Here is a 25,449-nt window from a genome sequence, read left to right on the forward strand (position 1 = left end):
AACTAAAGATTTTTTAAAATCAATCAGGATATAGAAGAACTGAAAAATATCAACAAGAACTGGATTTAATTGACATTTACAGAACAATTCTCCCAATGACAAAGAATACATAGGGCTTCCCTGGTGGCGCAGTGGTTGGGAGTCCGCCTGCCGATGCAGGGGATGTGGGTTCGTGCCCCGGTCCGGGAAGATCCCACGTGCCGCGGAGCGGCTAGGCCCGTGGGCCGTGGCCGCTGAGCCTGCGCGTCCGGAGCCTGTGCTCCGCGGTGGGAGAGGCCACAGCAGTGAGAGGCCCGCGTACCACCAAAAAAAAAAAAAAAAAGAATACATATTATTTTCAAGTATATATGGAACATTCACCAAGATAGAACATAACCAAGGTCATAAAACAACCCATAAAAAAATTTAAAAACTGAAATGATACAAAGTATGTTCTCTGACCATAATGAAATTAAACTAGAAATGAATAACAGAAAGATAACAGGAAAACCTTCAAACCCTTGGAAATTAACACACTTCTAAATAATCCATGAGTCAAAGAGAAAGACTCAAGGGAAACTAGAAAATACTTTGAACTGAACTAAAATTAAAATACTACATATCAAAATTTGTGAAGGCAACTAAAGCAGTGCTTCAAGGGAAACTTATAGCATTAAATATTTACATTAGAAAAGATGAAATAATTTAAGCTTCTACTTTAAGAAACTAAAAAGAGAAGAAACTAAACATAAATAGCAGAAGGAAAGAATTAAAAAGATTAGAGCAGAAGTAAAAAAAAATTAAAAATAGAAAACAGTAAAGACCACCAGTGAAACAAAAAGCTGGCTCTTAGTAAGATCAATAAATTGATAAATCTCTAGCAAGACTGTCAAAGGCACAAATTACCAATATCAGGAAAAGGAAAAAGGGAATATCACTATAGGCTTCAAGATATTGAAAGGATAATTAGGGAATAATACAAGCAACTCTATACACCCTATAAATTCAACAATTTATAAGAAATGGACCAATTCCTCAAACAGCATTTACTACCAAAACATACCCAAGATGAAACAGATAATCTGAATAGCTTTACAACTATTTTTAAATTGAATCTGTAGTTAAAAACCCTTCCAAAAAAGAAATCTCCAGGCCAGATGGTTTCCCTGGTGATTTCTACCAAATATTTAAAGAAGAAATAACACCAACTCTACACAATTTCTTCCAGAAAATATAACAAGAAGGATACTTCCCAACTCATTTTAAGGCCAGCATTACCCTGATACCAAAACCAGACAAAGACGGTAATAGAAAACTACAAATATCTTTCATAAACATAGATGCAAGAGTCCTGAACAAAATATCAGCAAATTGCATCCAGCAACATAAATAAAGAATAATACACCATAACCAAGTGAGGTTTATCCCAGGATAGCAAGGCTGCTTCAAAATTCAAAAAGCAATCAGTGTAACCTACCACATTAATAGTTGAAAGCAGCAATCAGAAAAGGGCCAGACAGTAACCATTTCAGTCTTTGCTGGCCTCAAGGTCTCTGCAGCAACTATTCAACTTTGTCACTGTAGAGTGAAAACAGACATAGGCAATATGTAAACAAATGGGCATGACTGCGTTTCAGTAACACTTTATTTACAAAAGCAGGTAGCAGACCCTTTCAAAATAAAAAACACTCAACAAACTGGGAACAGAAGGAAGCTACCTCAGCAAAATAAAGGCCATTTATGAAAAGTCCACAGCTAACATCATACTTAATAGCAAAAGACGGAAAGCTTTTCCTCTAAGATTAGGAACAAAGCAAGGATGCCCACTCTCACCATATCTATTCAATATAGTATTAGAAGTCCTAGCCAGAGCAATTAGGCAAGACAAAGAAATAAAAGGCATCCAAACTGGAATGGAAGAAATAAAATTATGTCTGCAAATGACATGTATAGAAACTCCTAAAGAGGGACTTCCCTGGTGGTCCAGTGGTTAAGAATCCACCTTACAGTGCAGGGGACGCCAGTTCAATCCCTGGTCGGGGAACTAAGATCCCACATGCCACAGGGCAACTGAGCCCGTGTGCCATAGCTACAGAACCCACGCACTCTGGAGCCCAAGCACCACAACTACTAAGCTGGCACACCACGACTAGAGAGCCCGTGCACCACAACTAATGAGCCCGCACACCACAACTAGAGACAAGCCCGCGCACTGCAATGAAAAGCCCGCGCACCACTACGAAAGATCCTGCGTGCCACAACTAAGACCCAACACAGCCAAAAAATAAATATTTCCTAAATAAAGAAACCCCTAGGGCTTCCCTCACAGCACAGTGGTTAGGAATCCACCTGCCAATGCAGGGGACACGGGTTCGAGCTCTGGTCTGGGAGGATCTCACATGCCGTGAAGCAACTAAGCCCATGTGCCACAACTACTAAGCCTGTGCTCTAGAGACCACGAGCCACAACTACTGAGCCTGCATGCCACAACTACTGAAGCCCACACACCTGCACTGCAACGAAAGATCCCACATGCCTCAACGAAGATCCCGCATGCTGCACCTAACACATGGCACAATCAAAAAATAAAAAATAAATAAAAAGATGTCCATACTACCCAAAGGGATCTACAGATTCAATGCAATCCCTAGCAAAATCTCAGTGGCAGTTTTTGGGGGCTTTTTTGCGGTACGCAGGCCTCTCACTGCTGTGGCCTCTCCCGCCGCAGAGCACAGGCTCCGGACGCGCAGGCTCAGCAGCCACGGCTCACAGGCCCAGCTGCTCCACAGCATGTGGGATCCTCCCAGACCGGGACACGAACCCGTGTCCCCTGCATCAGCAGGCGGACTCCCAACCACTGCGCCACCAGGGAAGCCCTCAGTGGCAGTTTTTGCAGAAACAGAAAATTCATCCTAAAATTCATGTGGACTCTCGAGGGACCCCGAATAGCCAAATAATTTTGAAAAAGAAAAACAAAGTTGAAGGACTCGCACTTCTGATTTCAAAACATATTACAAAGCTATAGTAATCAAAACAGTGTGGTGCTGGCACAAAGAAAGTGGATCAATGAAGTAGAACAGAGAGCCCATACAGTATATCGTTCTGTATATGATCATATGATCTTTAACAAAGGTGTCAAAATTACTCAGTAGGAAAAGGAGAGTCTCTTCAACAAATGGTGTTGGGAAAATTGGATATCCACATGCAAAAGAATGAAGCTAGGCCCGTATCTTACAATATGCAAAAATTAACTCAAAATTAGATTAAATATCTAAACATAAGACCTAAAACTATAAAACTCCAGAAGATGACATAGGAGAAAAGCTTCATGACATTGGACTTGGCAGTGATTTCTTGAATATGACACCAAAAGCACAGGCAACAAAAGCAAAAACAGACAAATGGGACAACATCCAATTTTAAAGCTTTTGTGCATCAAAGGACACAATCAACAGAGTGGAAAGGCAGCCAAAGGAATGGGAGAAAATATCTGAACCACTTCCTGTCCAAAGTCTTCATCTACAGTCCTGCAGTCAAGGCCACCAGACATGCCCAGACCTGCTCCCAGAAGCTGGCCCATCGTCACACAAAACTCCCAAGGCACATTCCCTTTGCCTTTTTTTTTTAAATAAATTTATTTTATTTATTTATTTTTGGCTGTGTTGGGTCTTCGTTGCTGCGCACAGGCTTTCTCTAGTTGCGGCGAGCGGGGGCTACTCTTCTTTGCGGTGCACAGGCTTCTCATTTTGGTGGCTTCTCTCGTTGTGGAGCACGGGCTCTAGGCACGCAGGCTCAGTAGTTGTGGCACACGGGCTCAGTTGCTCCACGGCATATGGGATCTTCCCGGACCAGGGATCGAACCTGTGTCCCCTGCATTGGCAGGCGGATTCTTAACCACTGTGCCACCAGGGAAGCCCCCCCGTTGCCTTCTTTATTCAACAAATGTTTCACAGATAATTTTAAAACAAGCATCACCATAATTCTAGATAACAGAATTTATAAGTTGTATGTTTAAAAGTGATTATAAATGATAATTCATTCTAATTTTCCTATGTTGCAGTCAGAGAGAACAAGCAATATGCTTCTCACTTCATCTCATTTACAGATGAAAAAAAAAAAGTTTGACATCCATATAAAATGAAACAACTAGACAGGGAAGGGATTAAAAACACAAATCTCCAAGCCTTTGGTTGAATGGTCTTTCCATAAGCTGCCAATATGGTGGCATTACCTAGTTTAATGGACAGTTGCTCCCAGGCACTAACAATTCCCACCAGCTTCACTATAGCTAACGTCCGGAATTGTCTAAGAATCATTTTACCACACCTGGGGTATCTTCCAAACCAGAGTGGATGACGTAGGCAGGATGGCTGCCTCAGTGGCCACTTGAGAAGATTAGAGGTTAAGGCAAACTGGGTAATTTTTATTAGATACATACTACATTGGGCCAGGAAGTATATACTGCATGCCCCACAGCCTTTTTAAAAAATAAGCCAAACAAATTTTTGCTAACTTGTTAACAAAGTTCCAAATTTACAGAGAAGTTACAAAGATACAAAGAACTATTTATTACTAAAGATCTAGTAACATTTCACCACAGTTGCTTTATCATTTTCTCTCGTTCTCTCTATATACGCACACACATTTTTCCTGAACCACATGAGAGTAAGTTGCCAAAATAATGCCCCTTTATCCCCATATACTTCAGCGTACAAATATTAAAATCAAATAATTAACGTGGATACAGTACTGTTAGTTATAGACTGCATACTGTCAATGTCATTTACAGGAAAAAATCAGATCACAAGTTATATTTGGTTGTTACAAAATGTACACTTTGAAGTGTTAAAAGGGAATTTACAGTTTCAAACTAAGAAAGCAAAAATAAAGACGGAAACAAAACAAAAAACACTAAAAATACCAATAACTGCTACAATGCTGGAAAGGAAAAGGAAGCAAGCCTTTAGATAAACAGAAATTCAGACAATTCCATGACACGGATAACTGTGATTTAGTCTCTTCCAAGTTAGGTTATGCTTTGCTTTTGTTCAAAAAATGACTTCGCCCAGACTTAAACTTGATTTCACAAGTTTAGTCCTGTTTCTTTGACACAAAGATTTTCTAAAGTATCTTTATGTCAATCCTATCTTGTTATTCAATGTGAGGAAAAATATAGAGAGTTTTGGCTTTTAATACTCTTTTCCTGAATTTCAGCTGACCCCAAAGGAATCACGAAAACTGACGTTCAACAAAAAAAATTTCAGTTACAGGAAACTCCAGATTAACTAAGTGACTACAATAGTGTTACAATGCACTTCGGGGCAAGGTATCAAATGGAGACCTCACAAAAAGAAAAAGGCATACATTAGGCGAATAAAAATGACCGCAAAGATTGTTGCTACTACAGAAAGTGACAAAATATGAAATGCCACATATATAATAAGTATGCAACAACGCTCTCTCAACAGCACTAGCAACACAAATTGCTTTTTGTCCTGTTCCACGTTTTGGGACCAATACACGAAATGAGTCAGCTGGAACAGGCATACAGAAAAGCTCTGTGCTGAGCGGTTAGCCAAAGGGGTCGGGAGGCCCATTTTTAAGGTATTAGTAATAGGGTGGAACTCAGCTACACGAGAATCCCAACAGCAAAATGGATTCAAAACATTTTAGCCAAAGTCCACACTCTGAGCTTCATGACCTGGGAGTTCTCCATGTCAATCAAGATTCATCTGTCAGTGCTTCCAAACAGTCACAGGGCCCCTCAGCCAGCCCTTGGAGCCCGAGCGAAGACAGGACAGTACAGTAAGAAAAGATATGACTAAGAACTACAGGAGGCAAGAGGCAAGGCTGTGAAAGCTCTAAACATACAGCCCCAAAACAGTGCCTGTTTCTGACCAGGGAAAACCCACCAAACATCAACTACTCACAGAAGGAGATTCTGCCCAGGGGAAGGCTACAAAATCACTAATTACAACACAGGGGCCCTTCTTGGGGAAGGCCAGGGCTGAAGAGAGAGTGACTGAGGGATAAAACAGAGCAATGATTACCTGGCAGTGGAATGAACTGCTGGTTTACCCTGAGGCAAAGCCCTCAGTGATCTTATCTATAAAATGAGGGGGTAGAAGATCTCCAAGTTCCTTCCCGGGTAATGGAAAGAAAACATGCTCCAGAGTCAGACAGATCCTGGCTCCATATCTGACTAACTGGGCAACTTAGGTCACTCTATGCCTCAGTTTCTTCATCTGTAAAACAGAGATTCCACCTGCATCAGTTAGGGTTAGATTTGGCTGCGAATAGTGACTTAAAAAAAAAGCTTATTCCCCCAATCATAGAAAAGTCCAGAAGATGGCAGCCCAGGATTTGTGAGATGGCTCGGATCAACAAAGTCATCAGAGGCATCTTCTGCCCTGATAGCCTTCATCCCAGTCACCTAAAGACTCAAGACGACTGCTGGGGGACTTCCCTGGGTGGTCCAGTGGGTAAGACTCCGTGCTCCCAATGCAGGGGGCCAGGGTTCAATCCCTGGTCAGGGAACTAGATCCCACATACATGCTGCGACTAACGAGCCCGCCTGCCACAACAAAGGACCACACATGCCGCAACTAAAGGAGCCGGCGAACCGCAACTCAGAAGCCCACATGCTGCAACTAAGGAGTGCGCCTGCCACAACTAAGACCCAGCGCAACCAAATAAATAAAATGAATATTTTAAAAAATGGAGGACCTGCCATGACTCCAGGAATCTATTAAAAAAAAAAAGACGACTGCTGGAATTCCAGCCATCACGTCTGTATTCCAGTTTCGGCCACATGTCTATATTCCAATAAGGAAAAAGGGGGAAAGGTACAAAGAAGGTTCCAGGAAACTACTATGTGACCACTCTGCTTGTAACCAGAATACAATCGCATGGCCATCCCTAGCTGCGAGGGGGGAATGAGGGGTGCAAATATAGTTTTATCTAGGTCAAAGCACATATCCAGATTAAAACTGGGGTTCTATGACTATAGAAGAAGGGGAGACTGGATAAATCTGCAACACCTCTCATCCCATGTTAAGGATTAAATTGTAAATGTAAAGTGTCCGATGCTCCCTGGGCCCACAAATGTATCCCTTCCCCTCTGGCAGTGCTGACATTTTATGACCTGTGGTCTCCACTGGCTTGTGATGTCCTTCGGGAAACAGGCTTTTCCAGCCTGGTCTATCTTTTACTGCCTAGTCTCTGGCCACAGCCCCTGTACCACCTGCATTCCAGCCATACCAAACTATCTCCCTCCTTCCATGCCTCCCAACCTTTGTACTCACAGAGCTTCTACCAGGGAAGCTCTCCCCAAGCCCTGGGCTGCACGATGAACCCCCTAGACATCCTAGGTCTCCCCTCACCTGCCACTTCCCCTCTATCCCCACCAGGTAGGGCTCTCCCCAGGTGCTTCCTCTCGGGTAGCATCACCCCCCCACACCCCACCCCACCCCGTATCATAAGTGCTTTCTATGGGCCACGCCCTGTTCTAAGCCCTTTACACACAGCTTTGAAGCTGATCCCAACAACCCTATGACACAGACACTATAACACCCCCATTTTACAGATGAAGAAACCGGGGCACAGAGAGGTAAACTAGATGGTCCACGGCCACACAGGTTGTAAACAGCAGAGCCAGGATGCAAGCACAGGCTGTTGGACTGCAGAATCCATACCCTCTGCCACCACATGAGGCTGCCTTGACTCCCTGATTGAGGGGTCTGCATGTCATTTCAGACCAGGGATGGTCAAACCACAGCCCACAGGCTAAATCCAGCCCACCACCTGTTTCTGTAGATAAAGTTTTACTGGAACACAGACACACCCAGTTGTTTACAATGGGAGAGTTGAGAAGTTGCCATAGAGACCGCAGAGCCCACAGAGCCAGATATTAACTGTCTGACCCTTTATAGGAAAAGTCGGCCACCCCTGTTTCAGGCTGTCAGCTCCATAAGGCAGGGTCTGCACTGTGCTCTTCTGACCCCCACATCTCTCAGTGCATTTGTTTATTTGTTTTTAATTGAAGTATAGTTGATTTACAATGTTGTATTAGTTTCTGGTGTACAGCAAAGTGATTCAGTTATACATGTACATTTCATTCTCATATCTTTTTATTATGGTTTATTATAGAATATTGAATATAGTTCCCTGTGTTATACAGCAGGACCTCAGTGTTTATCTATTTTATATATAATATTCAATAGTCTGTATCTGTTTATCTCAAACTCCTAATTTATCCCTCCCCATCCCCTTTTCTCTTTGGTAACCATAAGTTTGTTTTCTATGCCTGTGAGTATATTCAGTTTTGTAAATAAGCCCATTTGTATCAATTTTTAGACTCCACGTGTGATACCATAGATTTGTCTTTCTCTGTCTGACTTGCTTCACTTAGTAGGATCATCTCTATGTCGATCCACGTTGCTGCAAGTGGCATTATTTCATTCCTTCTCAGGGCTGAGTAATATTCCATTGTGTGTGTGTGTGTATGTACATCTTTTTTATCCATTTATCTGCCAATGAACACTTAGGTTGCTTCCATGTCTAGTGCTGTAATGAACACTGGGGTGCATGTATCTTTTTGAACTAGAGTTTTCTCCAGAAATACTGCACGGCGTTTGGTATACACATAAAAGGTGCTCAACAAGTACACGGGGTGTGAACATCCATCAGGCCTAATTACACGTAGAGAGCAGTGTGTTTGGGGGCTGATGCTGCCAACTCATGCAGGGATTGGAAAGTCTCCCAACTGAACAACCAAAGGGCCCAGAAAAACCACCGTGGTGGCGTTCCCGGCACTGTTCACAGCCCATCACAGTTCTGACGGAGTGACCACTGCAGCGACGTACCTGTTGCCTGATCCACTTAACTCCCCCCGAACAAGGGGCTGACAGAGAGCCCCAGACCCTCGCACACTCAGGAGAACCTGAATCCCACGGCTTCCTCGGTGGTTCCCAATATCTGCTCGTGGCTCACCAGCCACATGACCGGCACTGCAGATAAACACAACACATCCTGGAAAAGAGTTACTAAACACTGAGGTCGGTCGTCTTTCAACTTGTTACATTTTCATCAAAATATTTCTAGAAAGGGACCAAACCACACAGAAACAGAAATAGTCCCTTAAAAACTACTGCACAACGTGAAAAAGTTATTCACGGCTCAAATGCCTTCTCCGACCTTCAAAGAACAGGCTTGTGTACCACATTTCCTGATTGTATCGTTATTATTATTATTTTTTTTTTTTTATGGATGCATTGGGTCTTCGTTGCCGCGCGAGGGCTTTCTCTAGTTGGCGAGCGGGGGCTACTCTTCATTACAGTGCGCAGGCTTCTCACTGCGGTGGCTTCTCTTGTCTCGGACCATGGGCTCTAGGCGTGCGCGGGCTTCAGTAGTTGTGGCACGTGGGCTCAGTAGTTGTGGCTTGCAGGCTCTAGAGCACAGGCTCAGTGGTTGTGGCGCACAGGCTTAGTTGCTCCGAGGCATGTGGGATCTTCCCAGAGCAGGGCTCGAACCCATGTCTCCTGCACTGGCAGGTGGATTCTTAACCACTGTGCCACCAGGGAAGCCCTGTATCATTATTCTTGATAACATTACACAAGGCACAAATAAAGCACTTTCTTTCTGGTCTGTGACCATATCCAATGGAGTCTGGGTTATCAAAACCAAATTCTGGATGCTTTTCTTTCTAATTCTGTCTTGGCCAGGCCCGAAATCCCATCAGGAGTCGCCCAGAGGAAATGTGCAAAACACCTCCCATATTTCTGGCACAATCATCTCAATCCTGCTTTTAGGACACAAAGGCCCTCATCTCTCCTTTCCTCCCAGGGTTCTCAAACAGCTGTCCACTGGAGCACACCCTGCCGGGCCAGAGGCTGGGCAGCCAATGGAGACCAGCATCCGCTACACAAATCAAACCATTTGTCACCTGGGGCCCTGAGTGGGGGAGGAAGGGCTGAGAAATAGCTGCATACTGGCTACGGCTGGGTCAGCAATGACCACCAACTCACCCCCAGGTTCCACGAAGTCACCCACTGGTCTGTTTAAAATACCAGACTCCCAGCAAACAAACTACTGCGTGCTAGGCACTGTGCCAGGCGCGATGCATGCAGGAGCTCACAGCAACGCTACGAGGCTGGCCTCATGCACAGATGAGGAAACCAGGGTCCAAAGAAGTAAGTGACTTGTAAAGGTCATGCAGCAAAAACGAGGCAAAGCTGGACCCGCAAGGGGGTCTAAGCACGTCACCAGCCTGTGCTCCTGCAGGCTGTCTCCTCAGAAGCAAGGCAATTCCACGAGAAGGAGGCAGTCCCAGCTTCCAAAAGCTCCCCAGGTGGCAACACAGAAGGTGGCCGGGATGGAGAGCAACGCACTCATTTACACACTGATGGTGAGCAGTGAGAAACGGTCCAGCCACTCTAACAGTTTCTACATGCACCTCTCTTAGGACCCTACAATTCCAACCCCAGTGTTGACCCAAGAGAAATAAAGCTTATGTCCATACACAGACTTGTACACAAACAGCAGCTTTATTTGTCATAGCCAAAAACTAGAAACCACCCAAACGTCCACCTACAGGTATATCAATAAACAAACTGTGGTATAACCACAAATGCACTATGACTCAACAACAGAAAGAAACGCAGTATAAACTACTGACAGGGGCGGCAATGTGGACGCATCTCAGAATATCTTCCTGAACTAAACAAATCAGACTCCGAAAAGGATATACTGTATGGTTCTATCTACATGAAACCCAAAGAGACAAAACAAATTCATGGTGATAAAAATCAGAAACAGATTGCGGGGAAAGGGGAATGGACTGGAAAGAAGCACAAGGAAACTTCCTGGGGGGTGGAAATGTTCTGTACCTTTTGGAGCAGTGGTTACATGGTATAAACAAGTATCAAAATTCAAACAGAACACCTAAGACCTGTTTTTGTATGTTAATTATAACTTTAAAAAGAAGTCCTTGGACTAATGAGTCATTCTGATGATAAAATGGAAAACAATTTCCCTCACAATATTACCTACCTAATATTTGCCCAAGGGGTCTGTCTAGCAAACAAAGATGAATGAGACCACCGATGCTTCCTAACAAGCCCATTATAGTCATGACAGCAACCTGCGCCCTTCCATGGGAGAGATGGCTGTCACCATGGCAACTGGTGGAAGGCAGGAAAGGTGGATGGGGAAGGGAGCTGGTGAGCTAAAGAACCACCTTAGAATTATGACTGTTGGGATGCAATACCCCCCACCACCAAGATGTCCACATCCTAATCCCGGGAACCTGTGACTGTTACCTTACACAGCAAAGTTTTTGGCATATGGAAGATTGATAAAATTCAGGATTTTGAAATGGAGGGATTATCTAGGTGGGCCCTAAATGCATTCATAGGAGTCCTTCTAACACGGAAGCAGAGGGAGATTTGACACACACAGAGGAGAAGGCAACATGAAGACAGGCAGAAACTGGAGTGATGCGGTTACGAGCCAAGGAACGCTGGCAGCCACCAGAAGCTGGAAGAAGCAAGAAGCAATCTTCCCTTAGAGTATCCGGTGGGAGCACGGTCCTGCCAACACCTTGATTTCGACCCAGTGAACCTGATTTCGGATTTCTGCCCTCCACAACTATGAGAAAATAACTTCCTGTTGTTTAAAGCTACTAAGTTTGTGGTCATTTTTCTTAACAGCCATAAGAAAACTAATACAGACTGGAAGCCTTAAAGCTGTATTGCTGGGCTTCCCTGGTGGCGCAGTGGTTGAGAGTCTGCCTGCCGATGCAGGGGACACGGGTTCGTGCCCCGGTCCGGGAAGATCCCACATGCCACGGAGCGGCTGGGCCCGTGAGCCATGGCCGCTGAGCCTGAGCGTCCGGAGCCTGTGCTCCGCAATGGGAGAGGCCACAGCAGTGAGAGGCCCGCGTACCGAAAAAAAAAAAAAAAGCTGTATTGCTTCTGCCAGCAGTCTACATTCCCCCAGTATCAACTCAAACTCCTAAGAAATTAATTTATTAATTTCAAATTAATAAAAGGTTTTTTTCTCTTGAAAGAAAACATCAGAGAACATCTCATTACCATGGGTTAGGCAAAGATTTCCAAAACAGGACTCAAAAAGAACCAAACATAAAGGGAAAACATTGAAAATGTGACATTAAAATTAAGATTTTATGTTTACCAAGACACTAGTAAGTGATGAACTCACAAACCATACAGTGAAAGAAGATAGCTGCCTTCTCTAATATGCACTGCCTGTGTGCATGTGTACACAGACCCATCAGTGAACTTGTATGCAGAAAAGAACTTTTACAAGTCAATACGAAAAAGGCAGATACCCCAATATATAAATAGACAAAGGACTTAAACAGCACCTTACAAAACATGACATCCAAATGGCCAATAGATACATGAAAAGACGCTAAACTTCATTAGTCTTCAGGGAAGGCAAATCAAAACCACACAATGAAATACCACCACACACCCACCAGACTGGCTACGATGAAAACAACAGACGATGTCAAGTGTGCAAGAGTCTGTGGAACAGCTGGAACTCACACATTTCTGGTGGAGTATTAACAGACACAACCACTCTGCAAAACTCTCTGGCAATATCTCATAAGGGGGACATTTGCAATATCTTCACTCCTAGGTATCCACCCACAGAAAGGCATACATATTATTTCCCAAAACTATTCGTATGGGCCGAAAACTGGGAAGAACTCAAATGTCTATCTGCATCTGCAATAGATATAAACATATTTAGTATATTCACACAATGGAACACCAAACAGTAGTGGAAATAAACAGACCACAACATGGATGGGGCTCTCAAACATAACGTTAAGAGAAAGAAGCCAGATACAGAAGATCACATCCTGTATGATATGAAATTCAAAAAAAGGCCTAACTAATCTACGGTACTAGAAAACAGAATAGTGGAGCCCTCTGGGGGGGTTGAGGGGATGACTGCAAGGGATGGGGGTGGGGGCTGCGCTTTCTTGATCTGGGTGTGCTCTGTGTACGAAAAGTCATTGAATTATGTACGCTTATGAGTTGTGTACTTTTCTGAATGTATGTTAGACTTCAAATTTACCCTCAAAAACTCAGTTATTCAGAGATTATGTGAAAAGGTGTGGGCAGCTTTCCTTTTTCTCAATAACGTTTTCGAACCTCAAAATGGATGCAAGTTCACCTTAGGGGGAAAAAATAATGGAAAAAAGAGAAGAGAAGAAAATAAAACTCACCCACAATCCCACCAACCAAGGAAAACTGTGGTAACCATTTGGTGTAAATCTCCTCAAATACATGTACGTTTTAAAAGCAGGGGAGAGCTCCCCTGGTGGCGCAGTGGTTAAGAATCCGCCTGCCAATGAAAGGGACACGGGTTTGAGCCCTGGCCCGGGAAGATCCCACATGCCGCGGGGCAACTAAGCCCATGCGCCACAACTACTGAGCCTGCGCTCTAGAGACCGCACAACTGCTGAGCCCATGTGCCACAACTACTGAAGCTGGCATGCCTAGAGCCCGTGCTCTGCAGCAAGAGAAGCCATGACAATGAGAAGCCTGAGCACTGCAACAAAGAGTAGCCCCCACTCACCACAACTAGAGAAAGCCTGCACACAGCAAGGAAGACCCAACACAACCAGAAATTAAAAAACAAATAAATAAATAATTTTTTAAAAAAAGAAATAAAAGGTGGGGGAGGGGACTTCCCTGGTGGTGCTGTGGTTAAGACTCCGTGCTCCCAATGCAGGGGGCCCAGGTTCGATCCCTGGTCAGGGAACTAGATTCCAAATGCATGCCGCAACTAAGAGTTTTCATGCCACAACCAAGGAGCCCATGTGCTACAACTAAGGAGCCTGCCTGCCACAACTAAGGAGCCTGCCTGCCACAACTAAGGCGCCCGCCTGCCACAACTAAGGCCTGGTGCAACCAAATAGATAAATAAATTTTAAAATAATAATAATAAAATAATTAAAAGGTGAGGAAGAGAGGATCCTGCAGGGAGTGCAGCAGGTTATAACATATATAATGTATTACATGTATTGTGCATATTACATATATTATATGTAATATGCAGTTTTGTAACCTAAGCAACCTCCCCTTTATTATTATTGTCAACGAAACGATCTAGTGTCCCTAAACTATTTGAGTGCAGCCTCAGAACAATCTGACAACCCGGACAGCAAGATGTGCAAAACCTTCCAAAGTACACAGAGGCAAGAACGTTAAACCAGAGCAGTGATTTTCATCCCTAGTATCACCACCAATTACCTCTAAAACTACTGGAATACTCAAAAACCATTCATTTTAATGCAGTATGATTTTTAAAGTTAATATATGCCCCTACTGGCTTTGCTAAATGGGCCAGGTGGCCCCAAAATCCTGGGAAATCATGGCTGGAGGCTAAACACTACCTTCTCAAAGTATGTTAACGCAGATCAAGACAAAAGCAAGCCCTGGAAATCTAGTCCCTAAAGGTCTACCCTGGGTGGGTTGTGGTGGGTCTGAAGTCAGGGTGGGCATGTCTGCTGACCCAGAAGACAAAGACTGATGGTTGCAGACAGCAGGGCAAATAATAAACATACTAACTCAAGGACAAGGCTATGAGCAGGTAGAGAACTAAGAATTGTAACAGTAGCAAACACTGGCCAAAACAGAACTAAGTCCTGGTTTGATTTCTTCTCTGTCATGCATTCCTTTGCTTACTCATTCAATAATACTTGCTGAACCTTTATTATATGCCACACGCTGTTCTAGGCACTGGCGATATAGCAGTGAACAAGACAGGCGAAATTATTCTCTGTCCTCAGGGAGCTAACACCTAGTGCAGAAAGACAAAAGAGTAAAATACGGAGCATGTCAGCTGGCGGTTAAGTGTTTAGGAGGAAAAGCAAGGAAGGGAGATGGGGATTAGAGGCTGGAAGAGGGAGTAAGTCACTTCCCACAGAGATGTAAATGTCTAGTTCCAAGTTTTAAATGATCTCTCTCCTCTCAAAGAACTCTAGGATAATTACGTTAATGGAGTCCCAGAGTCATCCCAGCATTCAAAAAACAGACCAAGAATTTTATGGACCAGAAAGGGTCCATTTACCATGGGGCAAACTGAAGATCTAATAATAGCTCCCACTTCTCAGGATCCTGAACTATTCTCAGCCCCTTATACACCGGTGTCTTCATTTAATCCCCACACTGAACTAATGAGAAGCATAGGGGTAACACCATCTTCGACATTTAACAGATGGGAAAACGAAAGCCCAGTGCAATTAGGGAACTGGCCCAAGGTAACCGGTGTGCTAAATGCTGACGTCAGGACACTGCTCTAACTTTCCAAATAAATGTCCATTGGTGGCCTGAGGTTTTCTTTTGCCAACACTCATCTTCCTTACCCTATTCAAGATTTGCTTTTCAGTGTTTTACTGAGTTCTCACAACCCCACCAATCACCTGAAAAAGAATCAGAAGCTGGTTCCATTTTTTTTTTTTTTTTTGGCCGTGCAGCTTGTGGGATCCTAGTTCCCCAAACTGGGATTGAACTCAGGTCCCCCCGCAGTGGAATCATAGAGTCCTAACCACTGGACCACACCTACCTCTTTCTGAAATTGTATTCATTTGTTTAGAGGCATTTACTCTTTAACGCCATCTTACAAATCTCTACCATGCTGTAATGTCTGAGATATTTTCTTTAAGGAACTATAATAATGGATTATAGAAACTCCTTAATGGGTATTCCCTCCCCTCCCCTCCCCACTTGCCCCAGCTCTGATTACCTCACACTTTCTCAGCCAATGAGAGAGCCAAGTGTCCTGGACATGCTCTCCTGGGCGTGTCCCACCTGTGTAGTTTTCCCTCCTGTCACTTCTGTTTATGTCATTTATTTTGTGTTCTGGCCACACCACCTTCCTCAGGGCATGGGGATGAGAATGAGAGTGCTACAAATAAGGCAGAATATGACACCGAATGGTAAAATATAAGCTTTACAGCAACTTGAGGGCGTGCTAGCAGACACCAGAGTAAAGTGGTGACTAGGGGGCGACTGGTGTGAAGCCCTAGGAGCCGGTGGAGGATGTTATCAACAGCGTGGCAGCCTAGGAACACTCACCAAGGACTTCGAGCCTGGAGATTTCTCATTAACTGCAGGCAATTTGAAAAGAACTGCAAAGGAACACACCATGAGGCCCCCAAATGCAGGGAGCTTGACCCAGCCCACCAACTTGCACCAAGGCAATTCCCTGGACTGGGGAAGGGTGGGCTCCTTCCACTTCTGAATCCTGCGACCCCTCCACTACTTGATGAGAAGATGCCCATGTGTTTTAAACACTGGAGTAGCTCCAGAGTAGCTGGAATGGTGCCTCTGAATAATTAAATGGACAAATGAATATATTCTCAAAGTTTCTGTCTTTGTCCTCCTCCCTCTTCCTTTTCACTGATCCAGATCTTCCTTTATAAGACCCCTTGAGAAGAAAGTATGCAGTCACAGCCATCACAGATTTTCTCCGGATCACTAAATGGACCCTTGGCCACAGATGTGGGAATCAAAACCTGACACTGAGACATTAACCATTAGAAAGAGACAATGCTTTTGGAGTCAGTAGTAGACTTCAAAACCAGTGCATCTACTATGATGAGAACAAACATTGGCAGGCAGCTATAAACCACAGTAAACAAACTCAATAAAGATGAGACCTCAGCAGCACACACAATACATTTCACCTGTGTGGCCTGCAATCAAGTACGTGTTGTTGTTGTTGTTGTTATTATCATTATTATAAATTTTGCCTCTTCTCAATCTGGCCTTCAACCTAAATACTCCAGTAGATTTAGATACACAAAAGCATGAGTTACTCCAATTCCCCCTAAATCCACTCCAAAGAACAAATCCTTTAATATACATTGCAGGTAAAATGCCATCCCCAAGTGAAATAACAGTAATCCAGGGTAAAAGCTCTGTTGGTCTCATAAGCTACTTGGGAGAAAAAGCATTAAAGGTGACTGTCCAACACACAAACCAAATGCTATCACCAGCAAGGCATGGCGAGGTGCCATTAACAACGCAATTACCAGGAACTGAAATCAGATTCAGCCCTCTCATCTGTCTCCTCTCGGCACTCGACCCATCCTTTCAGCTCTCCAAGAACTGAAGGGGAAAAGGGAGAGCCAAGAGCAGACACTGGGGCTATTTTAAGAAATAAAAGGATTCAAAAGTTAAGGTGCAACTTCCACTAACACAGTAGCAGATCTCCAAGGAAACCCCCGTCAAAGTTCTCTGTCTATAATATCAACTCAGGTTCCATAGGTAGGATGGAACCCTCCATCTTCCTCTTAGTTGAGTTTCATGTAAATAACTGCCTGCTGTTTCGGCCGTAAACAATCTGAAACTTACAAAGGGAGAGAGGACCAAGTACTCTACTAACCAGCGGAGAGAAGCAAGAGTTCCCAGGGTGTGATTCAAATGTCACAAGCATCCTTAAGAACCCCAAGTCCTAATATCCAAGGGCTATTAAGGACCAGACACAAGATCTCATCAACAACGTCTCCAAAAAGCCCCATTCTCCTTGCATGGATATTTGTATTTTCCTTTGACTTGCTTTTGAAAAACAAAGTTTAAAAATGTCAGCTGCAGTACCCCATCTGCTCCTTTCAAGTGTTCCTCACTATTCTCACTACTCAGTCCACACAGCACCGCGACCCCTTCCCTTGACACCCATCCTTCCACGTGTCCATAACTAGGCTTCCCAACTGTGAGGGTAGAGTGAGCGGGGAACTTCAAAAAACACCTAAAGGGGGAAAATAATAATAATAATTTAAATAGCGACCTGCCATTTCGAAAGGGGAGAGAGTGTCAAAGGAAAACAAAAAAACCCCTAAACTTCCGTCGCAGAGATTGGAGGTTCCCGGCCACCAACTGGGCAGGGGGCTAGCATGCGCGCCGGAAGCCGCCGAGGATAAGTGGTTGGTTTCTGGTGGTGGTGGTGTCTTTAAACGACAAAGTTTTAAATGAACTATGATATGGGGAGAATTGCTGTGATGGGACCAGATGTACTAGCTCTTTCAACCTGGCGTCAAGCACGCCCCCTCTGCCTCCCGTCCTCAGCCATTCTCCAGGAGTACGGGAAACCGCTAGCAGTCAGGGCCCGGGGACCAGCGCGCTCGCCCGCCCGCCGCTCCAGTCCCAGCAGGAGCCAGGGCTCTCCCTCCCTCCCCGCCACTGCGATGCGGTCCCAGGGTGGGGTGGCGGCGCGCTGAGGGGAGCGGGGACCTGGGAAGGGCCCGGGTGCCGAGGCGGCCCCGGCTCGCCGGCGGCCCGATCGCGCGCACACACTCACACTCACAACAAGCGGCGCGCAGGGAGGGGCGGGCGGGCGGCCGGCGCGTTACCTGTTCTGCCAGCCCTGGAGGAGGTTGGTGTATTTGCTGAGCACGCCCTCGAGCGCCGGCTCCCTCCGCCGGCCGCTTCCCCCGCACGGGCTAGCGGCCACCGAGCCCGGGCTACTGCGGCTGCCCCCGCCGCCGAGACCCGCGGCCGCCGACCGACCGGAGACCCCCCGGCCCGCTAGGGAGCAGGAGGGCGAGGAGCCCGCCGAGGTGGCGCGGCTGCTGCTGCGGCTGCTGCTGTTGCTGCCCCCGCCGCCGTCTGCGCCCTGGGCCGCCCTCTCCATGGTTCGCGCGTGCCTGGGACGCGGGTGCCCGCAGCGGTGGCGACCCCGGCGCTGGAGCTCCTGGCGCGGCGGCGGCTACAGCTCCGGGCACCCGGGCCGCGCGTGGCTGCTCCAAATCCCCGGGAAACGCCTGACTCATACAGGAGGAAGAGGAGGAGGAGGCAAAGAAGAGCTGGGAAGGAAGCCAACGGGGCTGGATGCAGCTGCGGCCGCCCCTCCTCCGGCCGCGGCCCGGGCCCCGGCCCCTCCCTCCGCACTAGTTTCCCCGGCAAGTTCGGAGCGGGTGGCCGGTTCGGCAAGCCCTCCTCCGGTTCCTCCTTTGCTTTCCAGTCCCTGCGGCCGCTCAGGCCCAGGGCTCGGGGCGCTCCCAGCGCCAATGCGCAGGGTGGGCACGCCCGGAATCCACACCCTGCCGCCCCCTCTCGGATGGGAAGGTGCGAAAGGGAATCTCCGCGCGTCACTCCCCAACCCCCACCCACCTCGGGACCTGGAGGGAGGGGCGGTCCCACCCACCGGGTCCACCCGGATATGGACCCGCCGGGCCTAGCGCCGGCTCACGCGCACACTCTTCTCCGTCTTCCGCACTGAGCCTGGCCCGGACACACGTACACGGTCACCTGGACATCGACCTCACTGGCCGAGCCAAGAAACAGGGCAGGGAGGTTCTCCGGGCTCTCCTGTGCGTCTGGGAGGGGAGGGCAGAGAGCGCTCCCGGGGCATTTTCAGCCAGCGGAGTTATGGCACAGTGGACACCAGGGCCGGGACCAGAGGCAAGAGAACTCGGGTTCCTGCGAGTGCCTCCTTAAATTGAGCGTCCTAGGCGCCGCACTGCCTTCACCCTAATCCCCACCCTGATGGACACACGTAAACCTGTCAAATCCAACCCTACCTGGTGTTATCAGACAGCACGAAGCACCTGGGAACCAGAGGCTCCGAAATGGGTAAGACTGCACTTAAGGCAGGAGAAATCACAGATACTTACAAACAGAGCGAAGTATTCTATTGGCTGTAACTTCTGCTCCCCCCCCACCTCCACCACCACCACCACCCCCGCCCCAAGGTACACGGAGCTGCAGCTGGGTTTCTAAATCTAAAGTTGTTTTTGCTCTTCCGCAGAAGTAGATGGGTTACACTTTCTCCACTGCACTCATCATTTTTGTGCATATAAATATCCAATGCAATCTGGAAGTTTCCAAAATTACCTGGAAAATAGCTTTGAGGACCTCACACTCTCCCCAACACACACACAAGAAAACAAAAACAAATATTGATAGATGATCCCCATCTACAAACCCATAAAGCAGATAAATAATTCAACAGTTAAAAAATTACCAAATGAAATAGAGTCGGCTTTCATGGGGACAGTTCCCCCAGCCCGACTCCTTTCTAGCTCCATATCCTTCCAGGAAGCTTTCAGAGGTGGGTTAGCTCTAGAAATTTTCATGGAGAAGCTTCTGGAGCTGATGAGAGTTGGTTGTGCCCTGAATAAATTACAATTCCAAGTACCCACACAGTGTAAAAAGAGAAAAATTCTCAAGAGACTGCATGGTAGAAAAGACCAACTTCGAAGCCAGACGGAGCTGAGTTCTAATCTATGACCTTGATACCTCTTATAGCCTTAGTTTTCTCACCTGCAAAATGGGACTGATGATACTACTGGCTGGGATGAACTATGTGAGAATGTTTATTTGTTCAAAATACTTACCGCCTCTTCCCCTGGGAGGACTGTTCTCCCTCCACATGACCCTCAGGCTCGGCCATGGATTTCTTTTGGCCAGTGGACTGTGAACAGATATAATAGATGCTATGTCCAAACGTAAGTCTAAGATTCATCACACGGTTCTACCATCTTTCTCTTCCTTCTGCCAGGTGAGCAGCATGTCTCAGATCAGGGCTGTCCTTCAGCTTGGGTCCTGGAGTGAGAAGACGTGTGACAGAGCTGAAGCCAGTTAGCCTTGGCCATGCCACATGCACAAAATCTTTGCCGCTGAGATTTTAGGAACCATTTTGTCCCACAGCATAACTTTCCTTGAGCCAGCTGGTCAGTGTGTGAGCGATCTTGAAGCCCTTCATTGGCATGAGGACTGGGAGGTGGGCACATACTGAACAATAACCGTCAGTCGTTATATGCCCACACAGCACCCCTCGTGGGGGCCTGCCACCTGCGGGTCCGGCTAAAAGTGGGAGGTGCCATCATCTTATTTCATATTATCGAACCTCTACCACCTACCCAGCCCACCTGTGACTTCTCACCTTGGACTAAAAAACTGAGACCCTTGAGATAGTCTAGTTGAAGGGGAGAGGGGCTACACTGAAAGGACTAGTCAAGGTCAGAGTGCTAGTCTGTTCAGCTTGCTGTAACAGAATACCACAGACTGGGAGCCTGTAAGCAACAAAAATTTCTCTCTCACAGATCTGGAGGCTGGAAGTCCAAGATCATGGTGCCGGCATGTTCAGGTTCTGGTGAGAACCCTCTTCCAAGCCTCAGACTTCTCACTGTGTCCTCATGTGGCAGATGGGTCTTGGGAGCTCTGTGGGGTCTCTTTTATAAGAGCACTAACCCCACCCTCATGAACTAAGCACCTCTCAAAGGCCCCACCTCCTAATACCATCACATTGGGCATTAGGATTTCAACATAGGAATTGGGTGGATATTGATAAAGGATTCAAAACCCTCTGCCAAAAAGAAGAAAAAAAATTTTTTTCCAATGCATTGTGGCCTTGTATTACTTCATATAATGCTTTAATTACTCTTGCAGACAGTGTAGGAATTTTATAGGGAAAGTGAGTAATTTGATCAAGTCACAAAAAAAAACAAATGAGATATCATAACTCTAATTTTCCTGCATCCCAGTCCTGGTAGTAATTTATGTCAAATACACTTATGTAGAACATGATTGAGGGAGTTTCTCAGAAACTGTGGTTGACAAATATTCAGACCATAGAAGCCAGGGTGGAGCGAGAGCAAGCCAGCTGTGTGGGATCAGAAATGGCCAAAGAGGTAAGTCAGTAGCAAGAGGTGCATGGAGCAGATGTGCTGCAAGAAGAGGCAAGACCATGACAGAGAGAGGAACACACATGTCCCCACTCTTCCCCGCCTCTTCACCAGGCTTGTGCTTCTCACCCATAGAATTGGGTTTTTTTGTTGTTGTTTTTGTTTGTTTTTTTAATTGAAGTATAGTCAATTTACAATGTTGTGTTAGTTTCAGGTGTACAGCAAAGTGATTCAGTTATATATATATATATACCTTTTCTTTTCCATTATGGTTTATTACAGGATATTGAATATAGTTCCCTGTGCTATACAATAAGACCTTGTTGTTTATCTATTTTGTATATAGTAGTTTGTATCTGCTAATCCCAAACTCCTAATTTATCCCTCCCCCACCCCCTCTCCCCTTTGGTAGCCATAAGTTTTTTATGTCTGTGAGTCTGTTTCTGTTTCATAAATAGGTTCATTTGTATCATATTTTAGATTCCACATATAAGTGATATCATATGATGTTTGTCTTTCTCTGTCTGACTTACCTCACTTAGTAATAATAATCTCTAGGTCCATCAATGTTGCTGCAAATGGCATTATTTTATTCTTTTTATGGCTGAGTAATATTCCATGGTATATCTGTACTACATCTTCATCCATTCATCTGTTAATGGACATTTAGGTTGCTTCCATGTCTTGGCTATTGTAAATAGTGCTGCTGTGAACATTGGGGTGCATGTATCTTTTCGAATTAGAGTTTTCTCCAGAAATATGCCCAGGAGTGGGATTGCTGGATCACTGGAGTTTTAAATTTAAAGTCACTTTTTCTAGAAAGCTTTCCTTGACCCACTGTAGAATAGCAAGTGAAGAAAAGATATCTGCAGAATTCTCTTCATGTTGGAAAAACAATTTGAGAACAAAAGACATAATAATTTCGCAAAAATATTTGCAAAACATACATGCCCAAAACAAGGACTTATTTCCTTAACTCACCCAGATTGCATAAATCATTAAGAAAAATACAAGTGTAAGTAGAATAACTGAAAATCTAACAGCCATCTTGGACCATGTGAAGACTTTGTGAGTGGAAGCCATACATAATTGGAGCAAAAGGACAAACACACCACACCTCTTCAAATAATGGGCAGAAACAGTCACCCCGAGTAGGGAGCTGACTACCACAGTTTCTCCACATGGACCCAGAGAGCTGGTCTGGAGTTTCCAGTAACTGTTTCCGGAACCCCCTCTTCTAGCTGGCACTGTCATTCTTGTCAACGGCACATAAAGTCATAAGAGGATGTTCATGGACCAGCAAGAGTAAATAGTACTAGAAATTAACACAACATTGTAAATCAACTATACTTCAATAAAATAATTTTTTTTATTTTTGTGTTCTGAATTCACAGCATTTTATTTATTTTTATTTATTTATTTTACATTTTTGGCTGCATTGGGTCTTTGCTGTGCGCAGGCTTTCTCTAGTTGCAGCGAGTGGGGGCTACTCTTTGTTGCGGTGTGCAGGTTCTCATTGCAGTGGCTTCCCTTGTTGCAGAGCACAGGCTCTAGGCACGTGGGCTTCAGTAGTTGTGGCACGCAGGCTCAGTAGTTGTGGCTCGCGGGCTCTAGAGCACAGGCTCAGTAGTTGTGGTGCACGGGCTTAATTGCTCTGCGGCATCTGGGATCTTCCCAGACCAGGGCTCGAACACCCGTCCCCTGCATTGGCACGCAGATTCTTAACCACTGCGCCACCAGGGAAGTCCCAAAATAAATTTTAGAAAAAGTAATTAGTCACTGACATGGTTGGCCAGATGCCATACATGAAGCCACAAGTGGAGAGAAGTTTGTCACAAGCAGATCACCCTCTGTTTCAACTTGGTCACATTTGTGTTAGAAACAACTGATCTAATGTGTTCTCCATCCCAAATAATAACAATCATAGCTAATATTTATTGAGCACTTACTATGTACCAGGCACTATGCCAAGTGTTTTATACATCGTAACTCGTTTAACCTTTACAACAACCACATGAGCTGTGTACTGTTCCTGTTCCTATTTTACAGGTGGAGAAAAACTGAATCAAAGAGATGTTCAGCAAAAATAGGGCAAGATGTAAAAAATTTTATTCTTGTTCTACAAGGAGAAATAGAAATTTATTTTAGGGCTTCCCTGATGGCGCAGTGGTTAAGAATCCTCCTGCCAATGCAGGGGACACAGGTTCAAGCCCTGGTCCGGGAAGATCCCACATGCCGTGGAGCAACTAAGCCCGTGCGCCGCAACTACTGAGCCTGCACTCTAGAGCCCGCGAGCCACAACTACTGAGCCCGCGTGCCACAACTACTGAAGCCCGTGTGCCTAGAGCCTGTGCTCTGCAACGAAGCAAAGCCACCACAGTGAGAAGCCCGCAACAAAGACCCCCTCTTGCTGCAACTAGAGAAAGCCTGCACAGCAACGAAGACACAACGCAGCCAAAAATAAATAAATAAATTTACTAAAAAAAAAAATTTTTATTTCAAAAAAAAAATTAAGCAACATCCCCTGTATAATGGAAAAGGACCTAAAAAAGAAATATATGTATATACATACACATATATGTATAACCGAACCACTTTGCTGTACACCTGAAACTAACACAACATTGTAAATCAACTATATTTCAATAAAAATTTTTTTAAATAAAAAAAATTTTAAGGAGCTTCCCTGGCAGTCCAGTAGTTAAGACTCTATGCTTTCAATGCAGGGGCATGGGTTCGATCCCTGGTCAGGGAACTAAGATCCCACATGCCACACAGTGCAGCCAAAAAATTTTTTCTTAATTAAATATATTTATAATATCTGGCTTAAACCACTTTAAAAAAAAAAGCAGCCTCCCCCCCAAACCCTGCTGGAGCTAGATTTTAAACTCAGGCAGTTTGGCTAGTGAGCCTGAGTTCTTTACCACTAAACTATTCCACTTGCTTCATAATGGATTCAGTCTTCTTTCTTCTACTTAATGAAACCACTGAAAGTACAGCTCAGTGCCTGGAATTCCATTTCTTGTTACACTTTTGTTCATGTAAGAATTGATTCTCCCATCACCACTGGGAGAGAAGCAGGGCAGGAGCTTGGGCCCCTAGCATCCAGCCACAGGGCCTGCACGCCATAATCCTCAATAAATGTTTATTGTTTGATGAATGAAGTGCAGTTTTACTGGGGAAGAAACAGAAACTCAGAAAAGAGAAGCCAATACTAAACCTGAACTCAGGTCTTCTGACGCCAAGTCCAATGTTCTTACAAATTCACTGCCTGGACTTCAGCAGCAGTATATACTCGCAACTTTACCAGCCGCTGGGAAGATGGAAACACCACAGTGGGAGTAGGGACAGCCCATCACCCTGTGAACTAGCAGCTCCATCAGGACCGCCCTGGGGGTTATATCCAGGAAAATCAAATTACTGCAATGGTCATAAGCAACTTCGCAATACAGCCATATATACATTATATTGACATTTTTCCAAAATGGGAATTATGTCATGTTTTGATGATTAATTTATTTAAATGGATGATCATTTGTAAAGATTCATATACACAAAGATACAATGTACAATAGAAAGTGAAATATATTTGTAACACCTCCCCAGAGGAAACCACTGTTAATAAGTTATGTGTATGTTCTTCCAGACATTTTTCTATGCAGAAATATAGTTACAGATTATCTTATTCAAAAACAGGTTCAGGGCTTCCCTGGTGGCACAGTGGTTGAGGGTCCGCCTACCGATGCAGGGGACACGGGTTCGTGCCCCGGTCCGGGAAGATCCCACGTGCCGCGGAGCGGCTG

The 25,449-nt window shown here is 45.2% G+C and overlaps 1 protein-coding gene across 5 annotated transcripts in view; it reads right to left on the minus strand.

Annotated features, from left to right (window-relative positions):
* The window catches only part of OSBPL10 (oxysterol binding protein like 10), a 295,403-nt gene that overhangs the window by 264,163 nt on the left and 5,791 nt on the right, over positions 1-25,449 (minus strand). For 2 of the 5 annotated variants that reach the window (XM_079933428.1, XM_079933427.1), the window contains exon 1: positions 18,371-19,073. In XM_079933428.1, coding sequence (XP_079789554.1) covers positions 18,371-18,651 — 281 coding nt within the window. In that variant the 5' untranslated portion in view covers positions 18,652-19,073. Of the gene's footprint in view, positions 1-1,456; positions 1,558-18,370; positions 19,074-20,356; positions 20,565-24,866; positions 25,113-25,449 lie in introns of those variants that run through there. The other 3 variants (XM_079933431.1, XM_079933429.1, XM_079933430.1) reach the window with 3 other exon arrangements.

The sequence above is a fragment of the Stenella coeruleoalba genome (genome assembly GCF_951394435.1).
Source record: "Stenella coeruleoalba genome assembly, chromosome: 10".
NCBI classification, from domain to species: Eukaryota; Metazoa; Chordata; class Mammalia; order Artiodactyla; family Delphinidae; genus Stenella; species Stenella coeruleoalba.